Source organism: Pholcus phalangioides, unplaced genomic scaffold, assembly GCF_987345545.1.
Source record: "Pholcus phalangioides strain wild (caught in Gottingen) unplaced genomic scaffold, Ppha-v1.0 ptg000014l_1, whole genome shotgun sequence".
In the NCBI taxonomy this organism is placed as follows: domain Eukaryota; kingdom Metazoa; phylum Arthropoda; class Arachnida; order Araneae; family Pholcidae; genus Pholcus; species Pholcus phalangioides.
The window spans coordinates 11,131,715-11,156,270 of NW_028301607.1; the positions used below are offsets into that span (position 1 = coordinate 11,131,715).

At 38.1% G+C, this 24,556-nt stretch overlaps 1 protein-coding gene across 5 annotated transcripts; it reads right to left on the bottom strand.

Annotated features, from left to right (window-relative positions):
- Positions 1–1,034: 1,034 nt before the first annotated feature.
- LOC149078139 (diphthine methyltransferase) lies at positions 1,035–24,493 on the bottom strand. Of its 5 annotated transcripts, none has more exons than XM_089241728.1 (9): positions 24,344–24,493; positions 20,884–21,010; positions 14,047–14,193; positions 7,010–7,326; positions 5,798–5,952; positions 5,543–5,615; positions 4,160–4,225; positions 3,046–3,215; positions 1,035–1,211 (listed from the first exon to the last, which is right to left on the bottom strand). In XM_089241728.1, exons 2-9 carry the CDS (start codon positions 20,998–21,000, stop codon positions 1,042–1,044), a joined length of 1,215 nt encoding a protein of 404 aa, XP_089097854.1. In that variant the 5' UTR covers positions 21,001–21,010; positions 24,344–24,493; the 3' UTR covers positions 1,035–1,041. The 5 variants fall into 5 exon arrangements, with proteins under 5 accessions (XP_089097854.1, XP_089097855.1, XP_089097852.1 ...); XM_089241729.1 differs by having other exon boundaries at positions 20,884–21,002; positions 24,344–24,434; XM_089241726.1 differs by lacking the exon at positions 24,344–24,493 and adding an exon at positions 24,197–24,307.
- Between the last annotated feature and the right edge of the window lie 63 nt (positions 24,494–24,556).

The following is a 24,556-nucleotide window of genomic DNA, read 5'->3' on the forward strand; positions in this document are numbered from 1 at the left end:
TTCGTCCGCAGCTTTGTAATTTGAGTTTTTTTAAATCGTTTCTTCCGATTAAACATCTTCGGAAAGAAAATATAAAACTTTAAGCTATATACAGCTAAATATAAAGCTTTTAAGAATTCATATACCCAAGATTATCAATCACTGATAGCATCCACGAAAGGAAACACTTATACTTTATGAACACTATGTAGACGTGATTTCTCTATTCTGCATGGAAAGACTGACATGCAATTAAATTCTCCTCAGGGGCAATGCAGAACCTGCCTTGGGGGGGGGGGGAGAGAATGTAACTTTTTCTTAATTTATTAAAAAAAAAAATTTCGAATTTCTTTTTATATGAACTTCTTTTGATCGAGTCTATGAGTGTCAGGGGGGTAGCCCCCCTCGGGAGAATTTCTGGATTTCAAAAGTTGGCACGTCTGCATATGATCAATAACAAATGCTTATTTCTTGTAATGACAAGAAATTGATTGTGGTATATAATGTATCTTACTGATCAGGGTTAGAAAAAAAAAAAAATTTCTAGTGTCCAAAATCATGTTTCATTTGAGTTTGGCAGGTATGCTGCTAAGAATTCTAGATATTTTGTGTTGCTCTCAGATTGCAAAACTTGGTAACTACACAAAAGAAATTTTAGGCCCCAATACCTATTTTTTAATCACCATGGCACTTGTCCAGTCTCGGCATAGACATTTTTCTCTTTCTGATCTATTTTAGTCTATGAAATTCCATTGTGGACGTTGAACCAATATGCTGTAGGAGGAGGGGGCATGTATGTAAATTTTCATGAGAGAGGAGAGGAGCAATACAAGTGTTTTGAGGAGAGGGGAACTGGCCATGTTGGCGACTAAATCCTTTTTTTTTTCTTAAACTTCCTGAAAAAATTATTTTTCTTTTTTATGTACCAGCTTTTTTTTCACATTTTTTTTTATTCATTTTTACTGCAGAACTGAAATGAAATATGTCACAAATTTTATGAAATGCATTTGCATGTAATTTGGTTTGTTATGAGAATGATAACTAAAAAAAAGGCATTTCATCCTATAAATCTTTAATATTACACACCCATACATGGAGTTTATTATCTTCAAACGAACATGATGCAATTAGGTTCTTGCACAAAGTATTGCCTGTGCTTGGATGCCTCCAATCAATACCATATGCCATGGATTCATGCTTGTTGTAGAATACCTCTAAGTCCATAGTATGGTCTGTAAAACAAAAAAAAAATTTGTTGAAAAAAAAGTGTTGCAGCTATGCATGCAAAAAGTTGGCTAAATCCTCATATATCAATTTTTTTTTACATGCATCCACCCTTTCCGGCAGATGGCAGCACAATTTTAAACCCAAATTCTACCCTCCTAGGAGCCCCCATTAACATTTCAATTGCTGCCTGTAAGAAACTAAATGCCATCAAATTTAATTTGTCCACTCAAGACATCATATGCGACAGTTTTTCAAAGTTAAGCCAGTATTACACTGCAAAAGTTTTATAAAAGTTAGTTTATACAACTTAAAAAATTCAACCAATAAGTGCATTGGTTTTTTTTCCAAGTTTTGTAAAAGATCTTTTATCACACTTTTATAGTGTAATCCTGGACTTAGGACGGAAAATTTTCTTGAGAGATGATCCATAATTGGGTCAAACCTAAACAAAAAAACTTTAAAGCCTTGAAGGATAGATCCTTGCAATATACAAATACCTCACTGTGATGAAACTATTTGCCATCAACTTCAATTGCATAAGCACCATTCTACCATGGGTGCCCCAACATTCGAATAGCAAAACTATATGAGAGTTGATTGGTGTGAGATTATGCTGACAAAATTCTCACCGTGTTTTTGAAACACAGCCTTTTTGCAGCCAAAGAATAATAAAGATTTACTTCAAAAAAGTTTCAGTTTGAACCCCTTCCCTGTTATTATGGGCTAATTTTTTCCCCACTGGTGTCTGCAAGAGAGTGGATTTATTGCATCAAATTAAAAAAATTTTTAAATTTTTAAGATTTGGTGACATGGTTGAACCTAAACAGCAAGAGGTGATTTGGGGCCTGGAGCAAACATGGAAAGAAGATGTGGCAGCTTTCCAACAAAGGTATTTCTACTAAACTGGACATGCTAGAATTTTAAATATTCCTCTGGGGAAATATGGCTAAATAATTGGTGGATCCTATAAAGTGTTTTGTATATATCATAGTTTCCCAAGCTTTTTGTTCCATCGTCCCTTTTTACAGAATTTGTTTTCACTCATCGCATTCCGACTCAAGTGGAATAGAATAATAACCCTTAGAATCCTATGTTATCCTCATAGCTTCTATTGCCCCGCCCCCCGGACTATTCCATTGCCCACCAGGGGTTGATATTGCCCACTTTGGGAAACAGTGGTAATTATGCATGGACCAGAGATCAGGGCCGCTACTAAATGTTTGTTCAGCTGGGGGTGCATATTGGCACCCACCTTATAATCTTCAAGGAGAGGTTAAAGGGTGAAATTTGTACCCTCTCTGGTTGCCGCAGTGGTGGTCAAGTGGTCATATTGACGGACTCGCGTCGCGAGGTCCCAGGTTCGAACCCCACCGTCACCACAGTGGTGGTCGACTGAAGTTGGTTTCCTGTGGCTCCAAACTTCAAGGTGTGAAAGTGAGCCGATCTCCCCTTTAAAAAGTCTTGCAACAGACCTATAAATAGCACAAATGTAATTCAACCATAACACATCACTCACTTCACTTCTGAAATATAGATGGCGGCACTGAAAAATCAAATGCAACACTACATACGCATTCAGACTGTTAGGTACACACACAGTTACACTTCCGGCACAATTCACTACGTAGTAAATCACCCATAGATGGTGATAGACCTGACTTGTGCTCGGTTTGAAATGAAAAAAAAACCCTCTCTGGTTGCACCTGGGGCACCAGACCGGTCTGCTTAAGGTGATGCGTGCCTTGTGTTTTAGAGATGCTGGAACAGATGCTGTATGGTCCGCCACGACTTTGGGGACATGCATCCATATTCAAATTTACTAAGGATAAGAAAACAAACCTTTGTTTACTCTGACGACACAAGATCCCGTCAACAGGGCACCAGCGAGAAGTTCACTAGAAGGAGATGGATGCCATTTCAATCTCCAAACTCCACTACCGTCAATGTGCAAAGACGATAAAGGCGCTTTCATGTCTCTGACATCCCATAATTTTATATGCTCATCGTAACTGAAAAAAAAAACCACAAAAACCCCAATTTATTAAATAGATTAAACCTAGGGTAAAAATTGCATTGATGAAACTTACAGCACTAATCTCTCAGTACCAAAAACATCAAAATAGTCATATAATAGGTATTGTTGCTATATTGAGTACACACACACTATAAAGCAGTGAAGAAGGCGATTTGGTAACCCCCTGGGAATGTTCTGTTGACTAGATGATGGCTTTTTTTTATATATATCTTAATGGCACATGCACACTGCTTGTGCAACTTCTTGAGCTTCCCAGTGCATAAATGACAACCCGTCAGGGTAAAAGGCTTAAATCCGTCATGGGACAGAGCCGGGGGGGGGGGGGGCACGACTGGTCTTAGTTACAGTGCATAAACGACAAGCAATGCATCAGTCGTAGTCATAGTTTTTACATATTATATCCTTGAACTCCATCTTATAGGCAAAAGAGGGTCCATGGAACTTGAAAGGTTGAGAACCCCTGGGTTGAAAAGGATGAATTCTGGTCTCACATCCGGGATAGCAGACTGCCTGTTCTCCCTATAGATCAGTGTTTCTCAGCCTCTTTTAGCTGATGGCTATTTTTGGACTATATTTACTTTTCAAGAGCCCTGATATATATACCTCCTTCGTACCCGGGGGCCCCTTACCCTCATTTTTGTTAGAAATTACTCAGAGGAATGTTCATAAGGTGCATAAACGACCAGGTCTTAGTAATGGATTTCTACATAATTGATTGCAAATTTACATAATGGACAAAATATTTTGCTAAAAGTTAAGTGTATTTAATATATTAAATTGAACGCTGAAGTTAACTTCAAGGCATTCACAGAAAAGTTGACTAGTTTGAGATCTATTTTGTGGAATACCTACGATACAAATTTCACACACACAAATTATATACAAATTTGCAATCAAATCACAGAAAATCTCACATACCTGCCAGTCACTAGAAGGTTGCTGTTATCTTTACTTTTGCTGACGCAGGTGACACCCATCGTGTGACTAGAAGGAGAAGAAAAAAAGTTTATAACTTTTCAAAATTTTGATTATTTTTGTCACACCAGTCATTTTCTGCACCCAAGGGCTAATTAGATTGGACCTACAATTTATTGCTGATTCCAAATAGCACCGTTTGACCTTGTTTTTACTCACTGAGGTTTTGATGCACTGAACCCTGTGTGGGTCTTCCTGTAATAGTAATCTTTTTCTATGGTCACGTGGCTGTTTCTGTTGAAAAGGGAGTGTACCCAAAAGTAACCGGAATTGCTTTACAGTAAGCAGAGCATCCGTAGTATGCAGTTCTCCCACTAGGTAAGTGTAAAACCATTCCTCCCAGGCCAAGTGGCAATGCTTAGAAAGGTTGTGCTTGGCATCCATCGATTTTTTTTGTGGAAGCTGTTTCGCTTGTCAGTTTTTAGTCATGGCTGACTTACATGAACAGTATGGGGCTGTGAAGTTTTGCTTCCTGCCTGGGAAAAAAAGCAGCAGAAACTGTTGAGATGTTAAAAGCAGCTTATGGTGATAATGATGCTACGGATAAAACTCAAGTGTACGGATGATTTCCCCATTTCAAAGAAGATTAAATGTTGATTGATGGCCAAGCTAGCTGCCAAGAAGATTGCACAACAGTCTGTGCAGAAAAGACCAGATTTGTGGGAGATGGGCGACTGGTTTTTGCATCATGACAATACTCCCTTTCAAACTTCCTCCACACAAGAACACCGAAACTCGGTGGGGGGGGGGGGCAGGCAGCAAATTTCAGGAGGGAAAAGAAAACATTGTTGTAAAATTATCTAGTTTTAAGATGGTGGGGGTGGCAAAACAACATAGAAATCCTACTTATTATACCCATACAGACACCTTTCAGCTCCATGTGACTTCCCTTAATTTCTACAGATGAAGATGGAGCTGAAATGAAAGTGTTTTGCCAACATGGTTGAGGTGAAAACGATGGATGCTCTCTCTGACATCGCAACAGACGAACTTCAAAAATGTTTTGAACAATAGAAGAAAAGACTTGACAAGTGTATCAACTCTAATTGAGAGTACTCTCAAGGAGATTGAAGAATTTTTGTGAAAAAAAAAATTATGGCTACTTTTGGGTACCCCCCTTATACCTCCACATCAAAAAAGTTTCTGACAAGGACGAATCGGATAACAAATTCATGACACCTTTAAATATCCTTTGGTACTTACTTTAGGCAAGTATCTTGACCTGGTCTACAGTGCCCGAAAAAATTTTTGAATGCTTGTCAGATATTCTGAAAAAATCAGTTTTTGGCTTTGTTACTTTGAAGAAATGGCAGAGATAATAACTACCTTTTAATTTTGAATGAAGGTGTTTCAAGATTCGTTCTCAGGTCCCATCCTTTAAACCAACAATCGTCAGCACCTGGAATAAAACAAGCATTTCAATTTCACAATGACACATGATACTAGATTTAAATGTGAATTATAATGTATAAAGCTGTGTTATCTGCTGCCTGTAGCCAGTCAACTGCATGAATAATCGAAAGTCTACCGTACACAGAAATTTCAAATTAAACATAATTCTTTAAACAGGGGGTTATATACCTGAATAGACTGTAGTTGGCACATCAAAATCAAATGACGCTGTCCATGCTTCAAAGTCGTGAGCTAACCAGTTCCTGTCGGGTTCAAGACAAGATTGCACCCTCAGCAAATTCAAGTACCCGCCAGAATCTGAGCTGACAATGTTATCAGTTGCGCTGTAATAAGAAATGTAATCTGCATTCAGATATTTTGTCTCCTTTTGGTAAAAATATTGAGTGAGAACTGGCCATTCAGTGGTCAAGTAACGGCACGAACAAAAATCTACACATAATCGGGACGGCTGCATTTTAAAATTTCCTCAGTGACTTTTCAAGACTGACTGATGTTTAATTATTATCATGTGTTGCTTTTTTGAGCTGGATAGTCTTAATCAGTGGTGTCGGAGCTGGGGGTGCTTGAGCACTCATAGAATTTTGTACAACAGGTTTGATCACCACTAGAATTAAATCACAATGATAATTTGTGATCTAATCCTGCGGTCATGATAATTTCCCACATAAAGCTCAATCCGAGCGCTCACAGGTCTGAAAAACTTCCAAAGCCTATGGCCTTGAGGCAGGGCTCGACAAATCGCAAAAAAATCAAGGCGCCAGAACAATTTTTTAGGTGCGAAAAAAATTTTTACCAGAAGAAAAAGGTTCAAAATAATGCTTTTGAGTTTTTCAGGACATAGCAATCCTCTTTCATATGTTGGCAGACATGCTATAAATTTCAAATATTTTGTGCTGCTCTCAGCCTGCAATTTAGAAATCTCACAAAAGAAATTTTAGGTGTCAATACCAATTTTTTATTCACCATGGCAACCTGGGACTTGTCCAGCCTTGCCTTAATGTTTGTCCTGAGTGGGATGTCGTAGCTGTGGATTTCTGGTTCTGGATGCATCCACCCGTCAGGAAGATTTGAAATTGTACAAGTGATGCTAACCTGCGTTCTTCAGCTTCAAGTAGGAAGTTTGAGAGATATGGGATTAGAAGACGAATCTACTTCATAAGGAATGGGGTCCCATAGCATGCTGCTGTGTTGAAGAAACATTTTGGTGTTCCAAACAAAATTAAATTTTGTGATGCAAACTTTTTTTTGCTTTCTGGAAAGATTTCTTTGTGGCAAACCTTCAAGTGCTACCGTGGTGTGCCACTTAGCATGTATGCTTCAGGTTTGTCCACCTCAGGTTCAGTTATTTTAACTCATAACAATATCAAAACTCGTATTTACTTTTCAGACTTGTAATTATCCCACGCAACAGACAAAGGTTTTCTTAAAACTTTCTCAACAAAGAAAACTGAAGACATGTTTTCGATTTTCTGCATCCTGCCATCATCGCCACACGTTATGGAGAACAGCTGAATCATTCCGTCAACAGTAGCAGCTGCAAAAGTGGGCCTGTAGTTTTTAGCAGGGCTCCATTTCAAATCAAAGACTCCTGTAATGTCTAGAGCTTCAATGCTATCGACACTGTATCCCGACATTGTTGTACTGTCTTCTTTGAAACGCATGAGCTCGATATTACCCTTCCACTGTTGAACGTTTTCCTGTGAAAGAAAAACTCAGTTTTTAATAACTTTCCCATTATAAAACACCAGACATATAAAGCACCAAGTATAGTCATTCAATCAGTGTATCTTTTTTTCCTTCAAAGATGCCTGGACTGAAGCCTCTGTCAACCTTTCTTAAAAAAAAAGACCATTGGTCTCTGCAGTTGTGAAATGGATTAAGCTGTTAAATTAAAGACAAAACAGGAAGAGTAGGTAACTTCCCACCTTCACCACTTACAATGTTGTTTTCAATTACTTTTCGGATAATCCAAGATGTTCTCAGCCCTGTTCACCTCAGATTATCAAGACTATTATAATTTTATGAAATAACCCAGCATGCATGAAGGCATTTTTAGTAGTGTGGCAGCGTATCTCTGAAGAAAGGTTGGTTAACAATACTGTGCAGCAATAAAATGAAATTAGATGAAAGGTGGCTTTCAGGCTGTTGCTTGCTTGACAAACGCTGTGTCTGGTCTTTTTTGTTGTATTATCACTTTATTTAAATCAAGAAAAACATTACATACACAAACACACAAAGCATATACATTGTTTTTGTCAGTTCCCCTTCCCATCCGGACGGCCTTGACTACCCAATTCTTTGGCTGGTGGTGATGATGATTATTACACATCTCCCCCCCCCTTTTTTTTTATAGGTTGAGCCTATTAGGGGGGCGAACCATCCTCCCACTTCTAGTGACATAAGGTACCTTGACAGCTGAGTTTTCACTCGAATTCGATGGAGTTGCTGCAGGACAGTGTTCTAATGAAGGAAAGTCCAATTCTTCTTTCTCTGGGTGGAAATTTGGTGATGGGATTAGATGTCTCCTATTTCTTCTATAGATTTTATTTCCCGACTTAATCAGATAAGATCTTGGGAATGAAGTCTTTTTTAGTACTACACCAGTAGCTCTCCTGTCAGTTATCCATACTTCTTCTCCTTCCTGTAATTTCTTTAGATCTCTCACACCATGTCTTTGGTTGTAGTTTTGGCACTGTCTTTCAACTCTCCTTTCTTCCTTGGCCTGGATGGTTTTTCTATCCACTGCTTGTGGTTGCAACTGACCTTTAGCTATTGGCAAAGTTGTTTTAATTCTTCTACCCATCAGCAACTCTGCTGGACTGAATCCGTTTTCTAGGGGAGTTGCTCGATATGCCATCAAAGCAATGTATGGATCTTCAGACTTCTTAATCAGCATTTTAACTGTTTTAACTGCTGACTCAACCAGTCCATTACTTTGAGGAAACTTTGGGCTACTAGAAACGTGTGTGAATCCATACCTTTTAGAAAATGTTTGAAATTCCAATGTTCGCACTGGATCAAATTGAGGCCCATTGTCTGATCGAACAATATCTGGAATGCCATGTCGAGCGAATATGGACTTGCAATGGTTTATGATTTCAGCAGCTGTCAGTCTATCAAGTTTTGCAATTTCAGGAAAACGAGAATAGTAGTCAGCTAAAAGAAGATACCATGAATTCTTGTACTTGAACAAGTCCATGCCAATCATCTCCCATGGTCTCTCAGGAAATGGTGTTGGAATGAGAGGTTGGTGCCTGTTCTTAGATTCTTGGATACAAGCCGTGCAATTTTTTACCTTTTCTTCTATTTCTTTACTTATTCCAGGCCAATAAACAGAACATCTGGCTCTAGCTCTGCATTTTGTAATTCCAAGATGACCTTCGTGAATCTGATTTAGAACTTCCCTTTGACGTGATCGAGGAATGATGATTCTACAGCCTCTCATCACTATCCCATCCTGAATGGAGATTTCATAACGATGTTGCCAGAAAGGTAGACAACAGGAATCGACATCTTTCTTTGCAGGCCATCCCGTCATTGTATATGATGAAAGTTTCTGACAAACTTCGTCAGCAAGTTGCGCTTCTTGTAGTTCTTCCAGTCTTTTCGATGAAGCTGGTAGAGTCTCTTTAACCATTTGAACATATGCATCTATTTCGTCTTCCAATTCATTTGTCTTGTTTGGATACACTTGAGGACTCCTGGATAAAGCGTCTGCTGCATACAGTTCCTTTCCTGGAATGTGAACTATGTCATAAGAGTATCGCATCATCCTTAATTTGATCCTTTGTAGCCTTGGTGACAAGTCGTCCAAATGTTTTCTGGAGAAGATAGGAATCAGAGGTTTATGATCACTCTCTATCTTGAAATGAGTTCCTGTTAGGTAATCCTTAAATTTCTCACAACCCCATGCAATAGCTAAGGCTTCCTTTTCGATTTGGGCGTATCGAGTCTCAGCTGTGGTTAAAGTTCTGGAACCATAGGCAATAACACCAATCTGACCATCATCTTGCTTTTGGCGTAAGGTGGCTCCCAAGCCATATGAAGATGCATCGACAGTAACTATGGATTCCTGGTTGGGATTGAAGATTTTCAAAACAGGATCAGATGACAGTACCTCCTTCCATTTGAGAAAAGCATTTTGCTGAGGCATATCCCAGATAAAATCTATTTTGTTACTGAGAAGCATAGTTAGAGGAGAAAGCACTTCTGCATAATTTGGAACAAAACGAGCCAAGTAATTTGCCATGCCCAGCATCTGTTTCAGTTCCTTCTTATTTGTTGGTGATTTATACTCCTTGATAGCAATGATTTTCTCATAATCTGGGTGAATTCCTTGGCTATCAATGATGTGACCAAGAAATTTAATTTTGCTCGTTGAGAAGATACATTTTTCTTTGTTCAAAGTCAAATGAACATCCTTCAGTTTCTGGCAAACTTCTCTCAATCTCACATCATGCTCTTCTTGAGTAGACCCCCACACTAGTATGTCATCCATGTGACAAACTGTTCCACTTGTGTTTTCCAGAATTTGAATCATTCTTCTTTGGAAATGTTCTGGAGCGGAAGAGATTCCAAAGGGAAGTCTAAGAAATCTGAATCTTCCAAACGGAGTAATAAATGTTGTGAGATAAGATGATTTTTCATCCAATGGGATTTGCCAGAATCCTGAATTTGCATCCAGTTTTGAGAACACTTTAGCACCAGATAAGAGATTCAGTGTGTATTCCACTTTGGGTAAGGGATGTAATTCCCGTAGAACATTTTTATTCAGCTCGATCAGATCCACACAAATTCTCACCTTTCCATCACCTTTGGGCACTATGACAACAGGAGAGCACCACTCTGTTGGCTCGGTGACTGGAGTTATGACTTTTTGTTCGACCATCCTTTTTATCTCAATTTCTGTCTTCTTCAAAAGAGGTATGGGTACTCGTCTTGGCGATGTTACTGCACATGGAATGGCATCAGGCTTGAGTTGTATGGAATAGCATTCCTTCATGAGTCCAAGTCCTTCAAACAGTTCAGGAAACTCTTTTTTCGGATCTATTGCAGTAATCCATTGAACAGCACTGATATTGGGTCCTAAACCAAAGGATATCAAAGCTGGTTTCCCGAGAAGACAGTTTTTCAAGCCATCGATGACATAGATTTCTTCTGTGCATTTCTTGTTTACATAGCTCAGAGGTGCTTCGAACATGCCCAGCACTTTTAACGGAGTGTTATCTGGACCACAGAGAGTTCTATCAGCTGGTTTCAAATTCAATTTCTGAAACATCTTGTGATACAAAGTTGCAGGTATTACTGTATGATCTGCTCCGCTATCTAGTCGAAATTTCAATTTCTTATTCATAATATTGACAAAAACTGTCCAATCCTGGTTTATGTTGTCTTGAATATGACCCAAGAACGAAATTTTTGAATGCTGGTTTGGTTTCTTTGCTAAACAAACGTTTCCGAAATGTCCCAGTTTCGAACATTTAAAACATTTGGCATCTCTAGCTGGACATAATCTTCTCTCATGCTTCTGCTTGCCACACCATTTGCATGTCTCCGAATGTTGGGAATCTGAAAAGTTCTTGCTCTTTGGTTTATTTTTCACACCAGACTTTTGATATTGAAAGTGATCAAATTTTCTTGAAGACATTGCATGTATAGGAACATTGGTTTCCGTTTCATTGAGTTTGTGTTGTTGCTGCTTGATTGATTCACTAAGCCTAACTTGTTCTACCGCTTTTGTTAGTGTAAGTTCGGCATCCAGTTGCAACCTTTCACTTAGAGGTTTATCTCGAATACCAACAACAATACGATCACGTATGAGTTGATCATACAATTCTCCATAATCACAATGTTCAGCAAGGCTGTATAAAGCAGTAATGAAGTTGTTTACTGATTCTCCTTCTTGCTGCACACGTTTGTTGAACTGTGCTCGTTCAAAAATTGTATTCTTTTTAACAATGAAATGATCACTAAACTTCTTCACAACAAATTCATAGTTTCCCCTTTCAGTGTCAGCCAACTTGAAAGAAGTGTAAATGTCCTCGGCTTGTTCACCCATAATATAAATCAGCGAGTTTACCTGCTCTTCTCCCGTCTTGGTGGAGAGCCCAGAAGCTATACGGAATCTCTGGAAGCGAGTAATCCATCTTGACCAGTTTGCAGGTGTTGAAAATGTAAAATTGTCCGGCTGGTTCATCTGCATTGCTGGAATGGCAAAAGGAAAGTGCTCTGGATCAGTCATGTTTACTTTTCAGATTGAAAGTTCCTTGCAAGTACTGATTTTCATCTACTTGATGTGTATCAGATCATTTTTTTTCTCTGCTGCTACTTTGTTGTCATGGCCTTTTACCGCTGCCACCATGTTGTATTATCACTTTATTTAAATCAAGAAAAACATTACATACACAAACACACAAAGCATATACATTGTTTTTGTCAGTTCCCCTTCCCATCCGGACGGCCTTGACTACCCAATTCTTTGGCTGGTGGTGATGATGATTATTACACATTTTTATGTTCATTGACAAACTCAAGCAAACGAATGTTTCACCTCAAAAAGCCACCTTTGATCTGATAATGGCCATAAAAACCTTATCAGCTGCAAAAAATGAAGTTAGCTCAAAGTATCTCAGCATATTAAATTTCTCTCTGCAGAGAGCAGACAGACCTTCAGCATGATACATGACATGAAAATTCTAATATTCACTATGTTCACTTAAAAATATTTAAGACAGATGGCAGTATCAGCAAGAATACAAAACAAGCACAATTCCGACTAGACAAATGCGTTAGAGCCATGTATAAATATGCATACACATAACACTTTCCTGGGTGTACTGATTTGTTGGAAATTTCACAAAGGAATGTGTAAGAGGTGCATATATGAGGTCAAGTAGTAGTACCACATTTAATGAACATTTCTTCATCAATCTTCTCTGAAGGCGATTGCATCTCAAAAAGCAGTGAAATCTTAACCTTGTTATGGGACTTCAGATAATTGAAGACTTTCATTGATTCCCAAATTATCTAATTCATTAATTTTGAGATTTTATGAAATAAATATATGCTTTTTTTGCAGGGTTTGACAAATCGCAGACGCCAAATTGCTAGGGTGACTTAAAATTTCATATTGATACAACCCCTGGAATTTTTCATATATGATAACTAAATTGAGGCTTGAGGACAACATAAAAATTCTATAATTTATTTCAGCATGTCTACTACCACGGAAAGGGATCACCGAGTGAAAAAAAAAGATTATTCAGAAACATTTTTTCTTGGGAAAAAAATTCAAAATTCCCATGAAATTTTGCTGGCACCCTAATTGTTTTTCAATTTGCGATGCCCTGTCTTTTTGAATATCAACACCCTTCTTTTTTGTCAAATGTGGGATCAAGTGGCATCAAAAAACATTTCTGGGGCTCTAGCCCCCAAATTAACTCATCCCAAGTGGGGGAATGAGATCTCACTCCAATGTTGTCTAACTGGAATTTAAAACTCAACTTCAGCTGCGAAAAGCTGCAGAGTGTGGAATCTTTTTTCACATTTTGAAAATGGAGGAAAAGAAATAGTGTTCGAATTACGTAGATCTTTTTTTCTTCCCTTTGTTTAATTTCAGTTTGTGAAAAATATATGTACGCTACATAATAAAGATAACAGGGTTGCAATAATGCTCCAGTGTTACACCTAGAAGAAATGACAAAACAATTTTATCATTGAAGCTGAAAATCACCCACATAAGAAAAATTAAGATGGCCTTGCGAAAACACGTTCATCTCAAACTCTGAAACATTGTTCAAAGGAGTACAAGACATCATTTAGCCACTTGTGTCAGCCACCACCAAGTCCACCTAACTATAATCAAGAACCTGTGGAACTTGATGGAGAGGAACTGGAACCTGTGAATTTGTCAAGTTTAGAAATAATTTACTCTATACTGTATTGATCCACCAATATGGTGGTATATCAAGGCCATAGTAAGCATGGGCGGAGATACGGGGGGCAATGCCCCCCCCCCCCCAGCATCAAAGGTGAAGTCGACAGATCTAATGCATATATGTATAGATGAATCGCCATCATCATCATCTTGCCCCCCCCCCCCAGACTTCCAAGTCTATCTCCGCCTATGATAGTAAGGCTCCCCTGGTTCCCCCAAAGGGAAACCAATAAGAGCAATAGATTTGGGTTAGAAATCCCCCAGAAGGGGGGGGGGAAATTTCTAGCTACGAGCCTGTGGTATATTGATACAATTCTAGGCAAAAAAAAAAATTATTGTTATGGTTATCCTATTGTATGACCTTAAAAATTATTTGCCACAACCAATTCGTGGTTGAACAATGAGTTTCTTGCCAGGCAGTGTACTAGCGTTATATGATGATACTGTTATTGGTTTCAACGGAATGTATACTGAAACCTACGATAATTTCATATGTCCCATAAACCAAATGGTCACTATAGTCAGATATTGGACACCATTCCACAACATCAGCGTGATATTTCGTCTTGTATTCAATCAAGGTTTCAACAGACACTGTGTCTTTCTTCTGTGTGAGAGCTTCTGTATCCTGAAAGAATTGGAAAAAAATTATCAGCTGAAGTTGCATGTTGAAAACCTACACATTTCTCAAGAAATGTATATATCAAGCGTTTATGCAATATATTTAATGTTTGAATCTATAAATTATCGTTATAACTACCCTGAAAATACATCTCAGAATGAAAACTTTTGCAAAGTCCCAACACTTTGTCAAGTTTAGAAATACTTCACACCGCATAGGTGTTTTGATGCATTTGGAAATGAATGAAGAGTAGAAAACCTTGATTGGACAAGGAGATGAGAGTAAGTCCAGAATCACCTCAGATATAGAGAACTTTGGTTACATAGGCGGCGAGATGGCGGAGATAGAATTGAAAGTCTGTGTGTGTAGAGCGGGGCATGATGATGATGAAGTCAACTCATATATACATTATATCAGTCTGTTCCACACACCCCCCCACCCGTATCTCTCTTACAGGTAAATTTAATGTATGATGGCCGCTTTCCTGCTTACATCATGGGCAGATATGGGGAGGGGGTGGTGTACAGGTGATCTAAAAAAAGTATGTATATTTATGTGGCGACATCATCATCATGACCCCACCCACTTCAGACATTTAAGTCCCTGCTGTGCAGTCGTGTAGTCATAGTGATTCGCATTGTGAGAATTCAGGGTTGAACCTCATTGGTGGTCAGCTGAAGTTAGTTTTTTGTGGTTCCCAACTTCGAAGCATGAATGCAATCTGATCTTCCCCATTAAAAAGTCTTACCACAGAGAACAACAGGCCTACGATGGTACAAATATTCAATCATTACACTTCTCTCTCACTCATAGTTTAAAAATAGATGGCCGTACTGAAATTCATGCGCAACACTGGATACTAACTTAAACTTTTAGGTACATATGCACACACTTTCTGCACAACTCAATTAGTAGTAAATTGCCCATAAGAATAGACTAGAATTGTGCTTGGTTTGAACGAAAGACAGACATTCAAGTCTATCTCTGATTATGCCTTACATACCCAGTTTTCAAATCCTCAACTGTAGTAAGTAGTTTAGCATAATTCTGGCAACATAAATATGTTATGACCACACATTCCCAACAGATGGCAATTCGTAAGAAATTTCACAGAGATTCCGCTGTGGAATGTGTACGAGCTACGAGGAGCATATACAGTTGAGTATTAGTAATTCTCAATTGTTCTCGCCAATCTTTGCCAAGGGCGTAATGGCAAGCTATGACGAGATATGGATGCATGTGTGTTCAGTCTTAGAAGCAATTTTTGTTGGACTATGCAGATAATATATTGACTAGGGCAAGAGAGCTGTAAGACCACTGCACACACATCAATAATTACTGTCCACTTCAAAATTACTTGAAGCACCCACGCTCTGTATGTTTCCTCTTCAAATATGTTTTTTTTTTCTCTTAGATCGTAATCAAAATCGTAAATCAAATTTTCTCACAAGCTGAAGCATTCTTTGCATATACATTTCGTTCATAGCTTTCATTTCATCATTTGAATACAAGCTATGTATTGCATACTCAAGACACTCAGAACTCAAGAGTACCGATGAACTTCAAAATTAAACTGGCTGACAAATCTTAGTTGCCTAATACTTAGAAACTATCCTCACAACCAGAGCAATTCTCCTATGTATTACTATACTTAACATATGTGCACCTCATAACATTCCTTTGCAGAATTTCCAACAAATCAGTACATGCTGGAATGTGTATCTAAGTGTATGTGTGGCCCTAACAGTTTCCCAACTTTTTTGTCCCATCGCTCCCTTCGGAATTTTTTCTCCCATCCAGGGGCGTAGCCAGAAACTTTGTTTCGGGGGGGGGGGGGAACCAAAGTGATAGAACAATAGATTTTGCCATCTTTTTCGGTCATTTTCTCAGATTTCGGGCGGGGGGACATGGCCCCCACATCCTGAAGCGAGGCCCCTAGGCTGGGATCTTTCAGTGGGCCCCCTTTATGATGAATTTATAGAGTGAAAAAAACAAAAAAATTATTGAAATCACGAGCCCCAGGGCTGGAGCCTTGTCAGCCCACCCCTTGTGGGGGGACCAGACCCCCACCCGCTACGCCCTTGCTCCCATTCCTCAACTCAATCTAGCCCATAGAATCCTGTTATACCTGCAGCTTCTACCTCTTCCTGGAGCATTCCATTGCCCACCAGGGGGCATTATGCCCACATTGGGAAGCACTGCCCTAACATATTTATGTTGCCAGAGTTGTGCTTGTTTCATATTCTTGCTGGTGTTACCATCTATATTTTATATTTTGAAGATGGTAAATCCTTGAATTTTCATGCTATGTAAGTATTATATGTTGAATGTTTTCCTGCTCTTTGAGGGAAGAGCCTTTATCAAATAGGAGATGGCCAACATTTGCACCCCAAAGTTAGGAAAACCGCAGAAAAAATTAACTTCAGTCGATCATCATTGTGCTGCCAAGGGGGTTCAAACCTGTATCCTCACAATGCCAAAGTACTTCCAAATTAATTTGGTTGGCAATCTTAGTAGTCCAATTCTTAGAATCTTTTACCATCCTGCCTACTAGATACGGAAGAATTCCAATGAACTTCAGAATTTTGTGAAATAAGCAGAGGTGGTTCGAGCTTACCTGCCACCTGGGTGCAAAGCTTCATGTGCCATCACTAAGGATCCTGGCGGGAAGATGTCAGAGCTTCAGCCTACAAGATTCTGGGATAAACCTGAGATTTTTTTAGCATGAAGCTAGTGTTACACAGAAAAATGTGACCATACGTCTCACACAAGAAACTGACCCGCTTTTTGATCCAGAATTATTTTATAGTTCTTAACTATGCCAGATAACTTAATCCACATTGCAGCTCTTATTAATGATCTATCATTACTTACACTTATCCTGTGAAGGGTGAAGAGTAAGTATATAACAAAGAAACATTTACTAAGACATTTTTTTCAAAGGCATCTCTGATGCTCCGAGACCGGGCAGGTGAGAAGGAGAATTTTTCTTTTGCTTTTATTCAATAGCTCCGGAAAAATGACTGGATGTGAGCACCAGAATGCACACTTGCCTCTTGTGACATAGTATATTTTTAGGTGACTGGCCAAAGTTGGTTTTCTGTGGTGTCCAACTTTGAGGCATGAATGCAAGCTGATCTTCCTATTAAAAAGTCTCGAAACAAAGAGCAACAGGCCTACAATGGTACAAATATTTAATCTCATTACAGTTCACTTCTGAAATATTAGATCGCAGCACTGGAAAATCAGACAAAACACTACATACGCACTCATAGCCTTCTGGTACAACTCACTTGGTAGTAAATTGCCCATGGGGATAGACAAGAGTTGTGCTCAGTTTGAAAAAAAATAGTACATTCTTGTTTCTGGTATTATGACACCAGGACCTCCCCAACCCCTCAACATCTTCATAGTCAAGATATGGCTCAAAATCGTGATTTCATGTGAATTTTACTTTTTAAAACATCTGGTGTCTAACTGAAGCCTAGATGCTGCACCACACCCCTTACAGCCTCTATGAGTATCCCTTTCCAAATTTTTTAGTAATGTAGAATGAACAAGTGTAAAGGATGAATTTGTTATCAAATCGTCCAGTACAAGATCATATACTGCCTAGTCTCGATCCCACTATGCCAGAGTAATATTGAATTCCCCCCAGTAATGTTAGGTAAACAGTAAAAATGTAGAAGATGAGTTCATTAGAAGCAGATTTAAGTCATTTGCCACCATTGTAGGCTATTTAAATTTTTCCTCCCTTCCTTTCCAATTTGAAATTCTTCTCTCACCACCAATTACTAAAATTTGCCGCACTGGTTTGCCTGTTAGACCTCCTGTAAATACTCTTATAGAATTTCTTACCATCTGGTTCAGCACAAAATCTGGCAGCCCTACCTTGCTCTCAAATTGTCACTGCATATTTTTCAATTGAAATTGCCCTCAAACAAAGAGCTCTATTAATCAACATGGTCAACAGATCAGAATTTTTACTGTTTCAAGTCTAACTGAGAAAGAGTTTGGTAGTTTTTCCAAATACTTTTCATTAATAAATAATCAAACATGATCAGCGATTAACAAAAAGCGAATCCCAATTCGATAAATCAAGTTTACAACATTGAATATTTTCTTTGTTGGAGCAATTACAAAAACGATTTTTGCCAAATAATCCACAGTTACTTCACAACAGAAGAACAAAACCCGATTTTGGACTGAACAGCTCTTGGTATCTATATTTTCTAAAAACACGAAACACAGCATTTTAATACCCAATTAAGACGTTGAATCTTAAAATTTATGAATTTTAAATGTTGAGTTTTTCAATCAACTAAAATTAGACTGTTGTGTTGTGCATGAGTACTGTAGTAGATAATATGAATTTAATGCTGTTCTTGCTATAAAAATTTGGCCATTAAGAAGAAGTAATAAGAAGACAATGACATATCTCATATTTTATTTTTTGCATTAAATAAGTATGTATGCCAGGGGATCAACAACATCATCAACTTTCGTACAATCCTGTCACAAATTATACAAGTACATATAGAAAAATACAGATCTCCATACCGTAATTAATAAAAAAAACCAAGCCAGAATAATAGTTATTACAAGGCACTTCGATTCCAGTCACACAAATATATTATATAAACATCTAGAACAGGCACTTTGACACGTTTCCTACAGAGAATTTATCAAAATTTTGACCTGAACTAAATTTTAATCATTTTCAAATTTGAATGGCAATCACGGGTTATTAAAAAAAAGCAAGCACTTTTAAAAAAAAAAAGTCATCATTTTATCAATTAGGTAATAGCATTCACTGATTACAGATCATTCAATTTTGAAAATTAGAATCAACGGAAAGTATTTAAATACACGTATGATCAGAAAACTCTTCTTTTTGATTTTTCAAAAAAAAAAAAAAAATTTGTGTATTAAATTCAGAGTTTTAGTATATTCAGGAGCAGTTTCAGCAAAGGTCGCAAGGGGTGCGTGCACCCAGGTTGGCAGCCTAGGCTTTTGTTTAGGTACATAAATTTTTAAATATTTGAATAATAAAAATTCACTAGACACCAGTGCTGTCAATTTTTTCAGGCATACCTTGACAATGAAGATGTTGAGAAAACTTGGGGGAATAGGCAGGACATGGGGCCATAATACCAGAAACACACAACAATGAACACTATCATGTGCGGGAAAAGTATGTATTTTCATGCGCCCCCCAGTAATTTTTCAAGAGCAATCAAATAAAGACAAAGAAAGAATTCAGTTTCTTACTTGTCTAGGGCTTGGAGTACGAGATTGCTTCTTCCCCCCCCCCCCCCATTTCCCTAGTTTCAGGCCTGGGAATCTTAGATATTTTGACGTTTATAAGGTTCAACTCTATGCTGGAGATTTGAGAGTAGTTAAAAAAACTCAACCCTGAAAGGAAGGAAAATATGAAGGCTCATTAAAAAAAACTGTAATTGGGAAAACGTTATCTGGAAAGAACCTCAAAACTGCTCTGAACCAAAAACTTCTAATAATTCATTTTTTGCCTTGGATAAGTGTAAATTGTGCCTGTCCACAAATTATTTTTTATATCTCTGGTTTGCAGCCATAAAAAGGTTGAACAACGCTGCTCTAAAAGGCCTTTATGAGCCATTTTCTGAATTTCCAGGTATATTAAATACTACTACTACTTAACCAACCGAACATGCACCTCGTCCACATTCCTTTACGGAATTTCTAACGAATCTGCACATGCCCAAGAGAGAGAATGTGTGTATGCTTGGTCCTAACGTATTTAGGTTGTTGAGTTGTGCTTGTTTCGTGTTCATGTTACCATCTGGCTTCCATTTTCTGAAGTAAAGATGGAAATGCTTAAATTGGCATGTTTTATTAGTATTGTATTGTAGATTTGCCTGCTCTTTTTGGAGAGACTTTTTCAAATGGTAGATCGGCTCACATTCATGCTTTGAAGTGGTATGTTAAATACTATTCTGTGCAGTAATTATCAATATTCACTAATGTGATGTTTATTACATCCTGCACCCCATTTCTTGGTCCCGTATTGACAACATTTGCTGGCCCCAATTTTTTTTTTTTCTGATTGTGGTAAACATATAACTCAAACTCTTATTGGGCAACAATTAGCTGGATTTGTGAAATTGAAATATCGTCAGCCATGGGTGCTTCTTGTCTTCAGCTAAGACAAGTTTTAATGTTGTTCGACCAATGGTTTCAAGATGATTTACATTAAGACAGATTCTACTATTTTGATTTTTCCTTTTTCAAAAAAAAAATGTCATTGCACTAACGCCATACTGTAAGGAAGAAACTAAACACATACAGAAAAAATATATTAAAAACAGGTTCAACACGAAGACCCAATGATTTCTGTGTGCCCAGTCTATACCTCTATAAATATTATTTGTTACAGGATGGCAATGAAAAGGGGAAAAAATTGTATGTGAGAGTGAGCAACACGTTCCTCCTCTGTCAAGTTCTGCTATTCCTTTCAGTCTCCATGAGGCACTCCCTAACCAGGATCCTTGCATACACAATGCCTCTCTTCAATCTCTCAGCTGAGCTACGACTGCCAGCATAAGTGGGACGAATATCTTTACCAAGCTCCCCAATTATTGCAAGCAGCTGGGAATATTTGGATTTCTGTTGTTGTTGCTGCTGCTGCTGCTGTTGAATATTGACTGATGTATTTACTGTATTTGATCCTGTGCCTCCTTGATAGTTGGTTGTCGATGAAACTATGGCTACATCATCGTTGGCCTTGTCGCTTTTTTGTACGCTGGACTCAATAAATCGAACTTCCTCTTCCATGGCTAGGTACCTAATAAAAAAGTTATAATCAGAATAAATTACTGTGTGTCATCTATATGATGGAGCAATACAAAAACATTTTACGCTATACATATATATATATTGTCTCCTTGACTAGCAAATTGCTGATTTAACAATTATGCTACAGACAATGGCCTTATTTCCATAACGGATTTGGAACCAAAGTACTGTATGAAAAAAATGCAGTTTACGGAAATTTCACCCCTAACACATTTCAACCTGGACATTTTATCTGCCCTGACAACATGAGTAATGAAGAGAACGCATGAGTAACCTCATAAGTGACCATATGAATGAAAAAGTGAATGGTGACTAGATGAGTGGGTGCATCACCATATAAGTGACCAATTGAAGGGGTTGAGTGACTGTATGTGTGGGCGAGTGCCAGTTTTATTATACCTTGATCGGTCACTCATACCGTCATTCACATGCACTTACTTATATGGTCACTCACTCGGTCAAAATGCCAGGAATGAAATTTCCGGAGGTAAAAGAAAAATAGTAAAAAAACATTGGTTTGTCCCAGTTTCCTGGGACTTGGGGATCTCTTTCTTTAACACTGAAGATATAATTTCCAAAAAATGTTATGTTCTTAGAATAACAATCACACATGCAAAATTTTAGGTGCCAATTTTACAGTTGCTATGGAGAACTGTGACTAAAATTTGACTATTTTTAAATTAGCAAAGAATAACTTTTTCAAAAGCTAGAGAATGTAAGTAGTCATGAAATTAAATTTGGAGAAAAAAATTGAGAAAAAATGGTCACAAAATAGTGTACCTGGTACCAATCAAGATTGGCTAATTTTCAAAACCATAATCATTTTCACCAAGCAAAATTTTGCTACGAGCTACTAAGACTTTTTTATGTATATCAAGTTACGTAGATCAATCATACGGGCACAGTAGCCCAGGTCAGTAATATACTTGCCTAAAACAACCAAAGGATGTTTAGAGGTGTCGTGAGTTCGACACGGTTCGTCCTTGTCAGAAACTTTCCTGTCACAGCGACGTGACCACAGAAAAAGATTGCTACCACAGGAAGACCACATCGAGGGGGGTTAACACACCAACCACTCTGTGAAAATAAAAAAATAGGGTGCCGTTCGGAATCAGCAGTAAATTGTAGGTCCCAGTTTAATTAGTCATCGTGTGCAGAAAACAACTGTGGTGCAACAAAAATGATCAATAATCAATCATAGACTGGACCAACACCATTCTCAAAAACCCAAACAACTTCTGGCACAAACAAGCATTCTCGCCAAAAGCTGTTATTATGTTGTCAACCTATATAGCTTACAGTGAATATCCTAAACTGTACTAAGTGACTCAGGGTTATTAAGCGATCTAGAAATCTACTACAGACCACTTAAAAAATGTGAAACTACCTAAAAAGTGATCTATAAATATGCTACAGGTCTCTTAAGTGATCTGGGAATGTACTGCGAGTCACACAAGCAATCTGGCAATTTATTGCAGGTCACATGTTATCTACATAGGTTTCAATTCACAGACTTGAAAAATCCGTAGTTTATCATGTGATGGCACATTCCGAATTAAAGAAAGCATGTCACACAAATAAAAGGGAATATCCAGCCCTTTTTTTTAAATTTCAACAAGTGACCATATGTAAATCCTGTTTTCCTGAACAAATTTTTTGCTAAACTGATTTTTTTAACAATAATTGGCCACTTCGCCATGCTTTTGGCATCATACAACCTCTGACAATAAAGTTAGGTGAATGAAGTCAGAACGGCCGATCTGGCAACACTGGCGAAGCAAAATGCTGCACATGCCTAGCGGCAGGTGTTGACCATCTGCTGCCACCGTTGTTCAGTTGAGCGTCGTTTGTGTTCCGTGAAAGACTTGTTTTACAAAATGCTTGTTTAGTGCGTTGGTACTTAACTGAGAACAGGAAAATGAAAGAACAAAAGATCACTGAGGATGAGTACTGGTGTCACAGGTACGACCCTGAAACGAAACGGCAAAGCATGGAATGACGTTCTCCTGCATCACCTCGTCTGAAAAAGGACAGAGCAGAAAAATCACGCATCAAAATGATGCTAATCATCTTTTTTGATAGTCAAAGCATTATCCACAAGGAATTTCTACCTGAGGGAACGACGATGAACGCTGCAAGGTACATTGAAATTTTGGCCCGTTTCATGAAACGTCTATGCAGGGTACGACCTCAGTACGCACAACAAGGTTCATGGTTTCTTGTTCACGACAATGCTCGCCCTCACACAGCCAATATCGTCAAACAGTTCCTGGCAAAAAAAAAAGGGTGGTGCAAATTGAACATCCACCATACTCGCTAGATCTCAATCCTCCAGACTTCTTCCTATTCCCACAGTTACTTCATTAACTGTGAAAAATCGACTCAAACTCGCTTTGAAAGGAAAGAGATTTGACGATATTCCTGACATCCAACAAAATGTGATGAGGCTTTTGAACTCCATCCCAAAAGAAGACTTCTTGCAAAGTTTCCAGGACATGTATAGGAGATCTCAGCGGTGCATAGTAATGGGAGGTGACTATTTCGAAGGACAGTAAGGTAGCTTTCGTTAGCATTTCATCTACGTTAATGTTACAGGACTATTCACCGAATTTTATTGTCAGAGGTTGTATTTGGCAACAATTACCAATTTTTTTCGAACTTGAAATATTCATTCTCCATATATTTCTTGAGAAACCGGAATCAGCCTGAAATTGAAAGGACTGGAAGAGTATTTTATTTTGGGATTTTCTATTCAAACAAAGCACAACTTTAGGGACTTTTATGAAGATAAGAAAAATCGGAAAAATCTGCTTTCCGACCGGAAGATTTCAATGAGGCTGAAAAATCGGAAGCATTGGCATCTATCGATCTGGAAAAAGGGCAAAAAATGAAATTTTTGGGGACCCTCACTTGGGGCCTTTAATATGGCCAATAAGGCCCTCAAATATGGGCCTTTCAATTTGCATGCTTACACTCGAACTCGAAAATTTTGACGAGAAATAATTTTCTCGGGTGGGCTCATATTTTAAGAAACGATGTCTGAGAATGCACTCTGCTGGACACATAAGTGATCTGTAAATATGCCAATTGGTTCATTTAAAAAATTTGGTTTGCGGTCGCGGAGCAATAGGTCAAGCACGTATAGTTTAGAATCTGGGAGATTCATTGACGTTACCTGATATTTTTTCCATTCAAGATCTGATACAAAAACACATGTTGCGACTGAAAAAAAACATGCACTTTAGCAAAAAAAAACATTCTTATCAACAATATAGTGAAAAAAAAAATTGAAATAAACAGAATGAATCTTTTTTTAACATACTCAGCTATAAAATTGGATAAGCTCTACAATCTTTGCAACGTTATCAACAAGTTACTCAGCAAATAAACAACGATCAACCGAAGAACGAAGATTCAATTCTTTCAAAATAACAACTATGCGAAATGCAAGAAGAAGCTTCTTCTTCATCTTCAATTATACAGGGCTTTATGCCTTCGGGCCATCCCCTGCTAGAGAAAAATATTCCACAAGAGC